At 37.9% G+C, this 7,735-nt stretch overlaps 1 protein-coding gene across 2 annotated transcripts in view; it reads right to left on the reverse strand.

The window, feature by feature from the left end:
- The window catches only part of LOC141797672 (dysbindin), a 28,166-nt gene that overhangs the window by 11,948 nt on the left and 8,483 nt on the right, over window positions 1-7,735 (reverse strand). The window contains exon 1 of one of the 2 annotated variants that reach the window (XM_074679277.1): window positions 4,990-5,231. The exons of the other annotated variant lie outside the window; for it this stretch is intronic. Coding sequence (XP_074535378.1) covers window positions 4,990-5,032 — 43 coding nt within the window. The 5' untranslated portion in view covers window positions 5,033-5,231. Of the gene's footprint in view, window positions 1-4,989; window positions 5,232-7,735 lie in introns of those variants that run through there. 2 annotated transcript variants of the gene reach the window in all.

Here is a 7,735-nt window from a genome sequence, read left to right on the forward strand (position 1 = left end):
GTATCCTTCTTTCATGGAGCTCCTCGTCCGTGTACTGAGGCTCAAACCGGTAAGGACAACCGTCAAACGTTTGTTTACCAGGTCAGCTCTGGGTCAGCTGACCCACCTGAAAACGGTAGACGAGCTGACTTTGTGATAACACTGGCGATGGATGAAAAAATACAGCCGAAATGAGCGATTTTGCAGAGATTATGTCCCGCGCTGAGGCTCCCTTGCCGTGGCCCCCGCTAAGTGCAGCTAAAATCAGTTGGATCTAAATAACTTCTGAAGGACTCCGAGCTGCACGATGTTTGTCTGAGTGAGTATATGAGCATGCACACACCTATAAATAAGGTCCAGGTGTCAAAAAAACAGAGTTGCCCTTTAAGAGTTTTGCCAGAAATCCCTGGACGTGTATAGGATTTTATGAGATGGAGATGATTAATAACACTTGAATGCTTTGCAGCTCTACAAAAAATACAATGGCAGAGCTCATTATCCACTAAAAGTGATGTATGAGGTAAAAATCGTATCAAATGACAGTGTAGCTGTGTATGAAATGAATAAGGGTTATGGGAATTTACAGACCATCAAGTAGGAAAGTGGCATAACATTTGGTCTGAGAATATAGTTAGTGGTGTTTAAGCACTGGCCATTAAATGTGTTATATTACTTTGAGTTTGTTTGTCTGTGATCAACATAACTCAAAAAGCAACAAACAGATCTTGATGAAGTTTTCAGGAAATGTTCAAAGTGGGATAAGAAAGACCTGATTAAATTTTTGAGGTGATCCGGATCACTGTCTGGATCCAGGATGTTTTAAAGAATTCTTTATCATTGTGAGATAGGGCCGTTTTTATCATGTCTACAGAACTCCATGATAAATGGTCAGATTTCTTTGCAAAACAATACAAGACAAGGTCACGATAATTTCTGACTGATGAAAAAGTGCGATCCAGATCCTGGCAATATTCTGGATACTAAGATCTGGAATATGAAATATGTACTGGGTCATCATAATTTTCAACACTGTCAGGTAAAAAATTATTGTACAAACCTGCAACTAACACCAAACTGTAGCAGACAGTCTGCTGAAAGGGAGTATAACATTAAAGTAGGACTTAAGTGTTGCGTGACAATCACAATTTGCTTGGCAGAGGTCTGTGCCCTCTGAGTGCTTTTCTAGTTTATTATAATTTAATATTTTTATATCATTTCTTTTGTAAAACTCTGAGCTCTAACAACAATTCCAACTTCTTCTATGCTGGGTTTGTTTCCTTTAATCTCTGTTAATTTGCCTTAAGCACCTCAAGCCACAGAATTAGGGTCCATGTGTTGAACTGAAATTTTTTTTAACCTTTATTTGATTGTAGGCCCAGGAATATCAGCCTTTTTTATTGGAATAAAGCATTTCCTCACCCCTGACAATAGCACATCAGTGATCAAACTCTTTATTTTGACCGACTGAAGAGCTGATTTTGTGCTCCATGTTTTACACATGTGGGAGAACGATCACATGACCAGTAACTGCTGCGTGTCTGTGTTGGGCTTTGAACTCTCAGTGTATGCCTGGAGGCGTTTTCTGTGTCTGTACACAGAGGACTGAGCTGAACAGCGAGAGGATGGATTTGTTGGAGGACTAATGAGAGGAGCTTGTCTGTTTCCCTGGGGCTCGCAGCTCAGACTGTGGAATAGATGGGAATCTTACTCAGCCTTCCATGCTTGGCTGTTTAGTATAATCACACAATAATAATCAACTTAAAGTGCTGACAGGCTGCAGGGCTGAATAATCTGTGTATCTATGCCATGTGAGCTTTTTTCACATCGAAAACCGATGATCCTCTTAACATTCCTCTTGTTTCCGAGGGAACATACCAAAGAATTAACACTTTTTTGTGCTGCGCTGTGGCTTAATATCAGGAAATTTCACTTCAGTCATGGTAACTTTCTTTTCTCTGTGTATACAGAGAGCTGACATAGCTTTCACTGTCTTTCATAACAAACGTTTCTAAGGGCACACTGAAACAACTTGGAGGGAATTTTTTCTAGAAAAACTTAAAATTTGAAGGGCTCCGTGCAGAATTTGAACAATAATTGTGTCACAATTCATTCCTAATACCTTGAAAAAAAAAACACTAGATGCCCCCAAAAAATGAAATCATGGTTAAAGTAAAATAAAAAGCCTAAAAAAAAGACACTCCACATTACTCATTTAGGTTTAGGCAGCTGCAGGCTCCTCCTAAGATCTTACCCTTTAAAATTTTATATACAGGGTATGTGCTGAAATCCTGAGGTTAAATTCAATACCTTTTGAAGACTTTTTAAAAAACCTTTTTAAAAGTCTTAAGACCTTATCGCAACTTTAAGCTGTTGTTAGCAACCAATCTTTGACAGGTGTAGTGTGCATTTTAACATAAATTAGGTACGCTGAGCAGGAATGAAGCATGAAAGAATAAATTAAACTAAAGGCAGGTTAATTGACATTTCCATTCCCACAAGAAGTAACAGCAGTTATTCAAGGCCAACTTGCAGGAAAAAAACCAATAATTTATTTCATCATTGTCAAAGTTTAGGACAAGTGCTTGAGATGTTATGTGCTTTCCATCAGCGCTACATATGGATGGCTACTAAACAAAACTACTGTACGAACTGAGTTTGATGTCACATTAGCCTACGGATATGTTAGGCTACTAGCGCTACATGTAGCCCTCGCCTCACAAAATCACAACTTTGCTTGTTGTCATGTTTCAAACAACAGCGCTACATAACTGTATTGATAAATACCTTATCGCACATCGTGTATCCAGTGAAAAGGAGATTTGAACAAAGAAAATTTGTTCCAAAACAACTAAGCTCAGGGGAAGCTGGGGAAGCCTTCTCTAAATGGTAAGAATCCAAGATCCCAGGTCCTCAAAAGTCTGAGAAATTTTCTCAGGAGGCTTAAGAAACTTATGATCTAGAGAGAAATATTTTGAGATGCTAAAGCTTTTTCTAGATCCTAACGCTGGTCTGTGATGAATGTGACGAGCAGAATGATTGTCCAATCACCAGGTGTGGTTATTTTTGAAGGTTCAGACCCTGAAAACATTTTCAAACCAGATGGACGATTTCCTTGGCGGATAGCCTATATGGAACTGTCTGTCTGGCGTGTCAAGTTAGTTTGTAACAGCCACAAGGAGGAAAATAAATAAAATAAATATTCATGGATATGTTTGGAATCAAAGCTTGAATACCAATAAAATTAATACCTCATAACATTACAATTAAGACTTTTTAATACTTTTTAAGGGCCTTAATTTTCCCACAACTGATTTATCAACTTTTAATACCTTTTAAGACCCTGCGGACACCCTGTATATAGGTGAACTATGTGAACTGGTGGGGTAAACTCTTAGAGCAGGGGGCTGGCTGATGTTTTAGTGTACTTTAATGGGATATTTCAGCTTCTGCATTAAGACTTGACATCACATACACCACCATATCTCATTCTCAAATCTTGATTTTTTTTTTTTTTAATTAATAAGTTTGTCCCTTATCTTTTGCTGTAAGACATGTCTTCTGTACAAGAAAATAAGTCAAACTAAGGTAAAGGAACAAAGAGTTGTATAGAGGAAACTTAAATGATTGCGTTTTAAAGGAATAGTGCTAAAGAGGGTAAAACATAATGTTCTTTTATCTCTCTTCAGTGAGCTCACTTTGGTCCCTCTTGTATCTCTGCGGCTCAGAAGCTTCAGTCACTTGATATCAGAGCTGCTTAACAGTGAAAGTGAATTCCTCAGAGTCTGATCAATTTAGAGATACAGACCAGACATGATATGAATCTCGAGTCCTCTAATTTACTCGTCAAGCAGAATTTCACCCTGTGGTCCAATCTGGTTCAAATCTGACCCAGCCAAGAACACAGGGACACCAGAGAATACTCCCTCTACGTCCCACACATGCTGTCTGTAACACAGTCTCCACAGCTGGTCAACCCATCACTCCACAGCACACGGATGTGCCACTCTCTGGCACATTCCCACAGTAACCACAGTGAGTGAATGGAGGGAAGTGTGGAGAACCAGAGGCTGCAGGCCGAGCAACAGATGGGAGGCGTCTTCTCCACAGTCCCAGCCCTGATCCTTTTTAGCCTCATGGATTCACACAGTGATCTCACAGGGACTTATTCACTTCCAGGTCTGTGTGCTGCATGTTCAATCTGGGTCTGTGTGTTTGTGGAACAAGCTGCAGTCAGCAGACCCCTGATCAGATCTTCAGGCACAATCCCATTAGAAATAAGAGATCTTTGTCTGCAGCTTGGCCCCAATCCAAGCCTGCTTAGTGTGCGTGTGCATGTGTGTGCGTGCGTGTGTATGAATTCATCCCTGTTCCTGTGCACTGAGAGTATGAACTGTTGGCTTGGTATTAGCAGCGTTACTCAGGGTGATGATTCAACATTCCTGTCTGATTCTGGGCTGCCACAGCACTTACACCCGTCACTTTCGGAAGCGTCAACACAAGAGCTGCTTTTTAACACAATGACTGAGCAGTGACAGCAGCGTCTACATCGGACCTAGCACACAAACACATTCACAAACACACACAGCTGAACTTATACATGACTGAGCGTGGGATACATCTGATTTATTTTATACAAAGAGTAAACTGCAAAAACAGAGTGAGCAAACTCTTCTTATGTGCTTTTTCTTTAAAACATTTTCTTTAATGTAGAAACTGAATGTCAAACATAATCATTAAATGACATTTTAAAAATGACTTCAAGAAGAAAAAGCTTGTTTCTTCCACATCTATTTCCTTGAACAGAACAAACAGGATGTTTTCACTTTTTGTTTTCCGTTTCTTTAACTGCTCAATCCCAATCTCTGCTATACTTTCAAAAGACAAATCAGGTCAGTGATGATCTCCTCTATCAGTTTTCTGCTCTAATATAAAATGAAAAAAACAAAACCTATGCCAATATCAAGCTACAAGTTTCTTGAAAGGATGAAGAAGTTGAGAGAAAAGACTCACAGGGCAGGAGTTTGTTGTGAAGGTTGGCAGAAGAGGAGCTCATGTTGCTGAAGAGTCGTAACTGAGTTAATGAAGCAGAGATGATCAGTGTGTGACGGCAGGTCAGCAGAGAGATTGCCGATCATCTCCCACCTCCTCTAGGGCTCCACGGTGACTGATGCTGAGAGCCACACAGCGCCTCTCCTTCCCCTCTTCCCCACTTCCCTCAGCAGACACGATGAGACACTTGGCGGAGGAGAGAATAAGTTTGAGGCTCTGTGGAGTCGACCAGCTGACCAATGACAGGGAGGAGGGAGGAGCTGAGGGAGGAAGGGATTGGGAAGAGGAAGGAGGGATGGAGGGAATTTATGTAACAGGGTGGAAAATACCAAGGAGAGACAGACACATGCCTTTGTTATTTTTGTCTTCTTTAGCCCCCTCCCTCCCCCTCCTTCCTTTTCTCTGACTCTTTTTTTTTTCCTTGTGTCCTCTTTGTTTAACACTGTTCTTTTCTCTGTCCCCTTCAATGATTTTATTTTATTTTTTAAGTCAGAAAAGCTTTGATGCTTTAAAAAAACAGTTTCCATATTCACAGGGAATCATTTTTCATTTAGAAATAAAAGGTATGAGTGGACACTGTGGGAGGAATAGCTGCTGTAGTACATAAATGACTAGATTAGGCTACAACACATGAATAATACTTCCATAAAAACTTCTAGTTCAAAAGAAAATCAAGAAAAGATATTCATTTAGAAACCCTTTAAATATACTGGGTTATACGGTGGCCCTGAAGGTCAATGCGAAAAAAACATTTCAAAATACACAAAAACATTTATGAATGCGCAAAAACATTTCACAATCTGAAAAAATGCTTAACCTGAAAGGGTAGGACCATGCTACGTGTCTCTGATTGGCTTATTTGAAGCCTATCAGGCATTAATCTTACATTACTTTCTGTTTACGCTGGATGACCGTTTAAGCTCAGCCACGGTCCTACCCTTTCCGGTTTCTCAAAATGTTTTTCATGATTCCTCAAACGTTTTTGCGCATTGTGAAATGTTTTCGTGCATTCATAAATGTTTTTTTTTTCAGATTGTGAAATGTTTTTATGCATTCATAAATGTTTTTTTTTTTCAGATTGTGAAATGTTTTTCAGTTTTTGAAATGTTTTTATGCATTCATAAATGCTTTTTTTTAGATTTTGAAATGTTTTTGTGCATTTCATAAATGCTTTTCTCAGATTGTGAAATGTTTTTCAGTTTTTGAACTGTTTTTGCACATTCATGACTGTTTTTTCAGATTGTGAAATGTTTTTCAGATTTTGAAATGTTTTTGTGCATTCATAAATGTTTTTTTTCAGATTGTTAAATGTTTTTGTGCATTCATAAATGTTTTTTTTTTAGATTTTGAAATGTTTTGTGCATTCATAAATGTTTTCTTTCAGATTGTTAAATGTTTTTTCAGATTTTGAAATGTTTTTGCACATTCATGTTTTCTTCAGATTGTGAAATGTTTTTGTGCATTCATAAATGTTTTTTTTTAGATTTTGAAATGTTTTTGTGCATTTCATAAATGCTTTTCTCAGATTGTGAAATGTTTTTCAGTTTTTGAACTGTTTTTGCACATTCATGACTGTTTTTTCAGATTGTGAAATGTTTTTCAGATTTTGAAATGTTTTTGTGCATTCATAAATGTTTTTTTTCAGATTGTTAAATGTTTTTGTGCATTCATAAATGTTTTTTTTTTAGATTTTGAAATGTTTTGTGCATTCATAAATGTTTTCTTTCAGATTGTTAAATGTTTTTTCAGATTTTGAAATGTTTTTGCACATTCATGTTTTCTTCAGATTGTGAAATGTTTTTGTGCATTCATAAATGTTTTTTTTCAGATTGTGAAATGTTTTTTCAGATTTTGAAATGTTTTTTTGCAGATTGTGAAATGTTTTTTCAGAGTTTGAAATTTTTTTTCAGATCATGAATTTTTTTGCGCATTCATAAATTTTTTTTTGTGTTTTTCAATTTCAAACACTCAGCATATCTTGAATTTGAGTTATCCGATTACACTCTGCTTAACTTCTGCGGTTCCAGACGGATCCAGTCTGGATCAGCAGCTTATCCTTGTTGCTTGTTATAAATGGGCTTTTGTGTTGATGATTAAATAAAATGTCTTTTTTCTTTGTTTGCACTTTTCCTCCAGTGTTACAACTTTTGTTAAGCAGTCCACTTCGTCCAATGTTCATTTTTAGATTAAGCACATCACAGAAAAGCACAGGACTGATTTCTACATACTCATATCTTCATCAGTCTTTGTGGTGTGTGTGTGTGTGTGTGTGGGCGGTGAATGTGTGAACGTTTCAGCCTAAACCGCAAAAAATAACCGTTACAGAGACAGTTAACCTCTTTTGTCCCTCAAGGTGGTTTCTCCGTACTGACAGCCACAAGCAAGTACTACGCAGAGATGTATCCACACTTGTCCAGAGGAGCGACTTTGACTGATTTAGAAACAGAGAAACCATAAGTGCGATGCTGACCTCTACTCTGATGTGTGAAAGTGAAACATATGCTTCAGTTTAAGCTAAATCTGTCATTGCATTGCAGTGCCTTCTTTTATCTGACTACAAACAACCGTGATGCAGCTGTGACTAAATTAAAAAGAAAAACAGTCCCTTCCATCAGAAGAAAACACCCCCTCTCCCTCCATTTCCCTCTTTCTCTTATCTAAAAACAAAAACATTAGATTATGAAACATCAGATTATGAAGGGGCCAA

The sequence above is a fragment of the Halichoeres trimaculatus genome, unplaced genomic scaffold, assembly GCF_033239565.1.
Source record: "Halichoeres trimaculatus isolate MK-OKI-2021-1 unplaced genomic scaffold, fHalTri1.1 fHalTri1_scaffold_1, whole genome shotgun sequence".
NCBI lineage: Eukaryota > Metazoa > Chordata > Actinopteri > Labriformes > Labridae > Halichoeres > Halichoeres trimaculatus.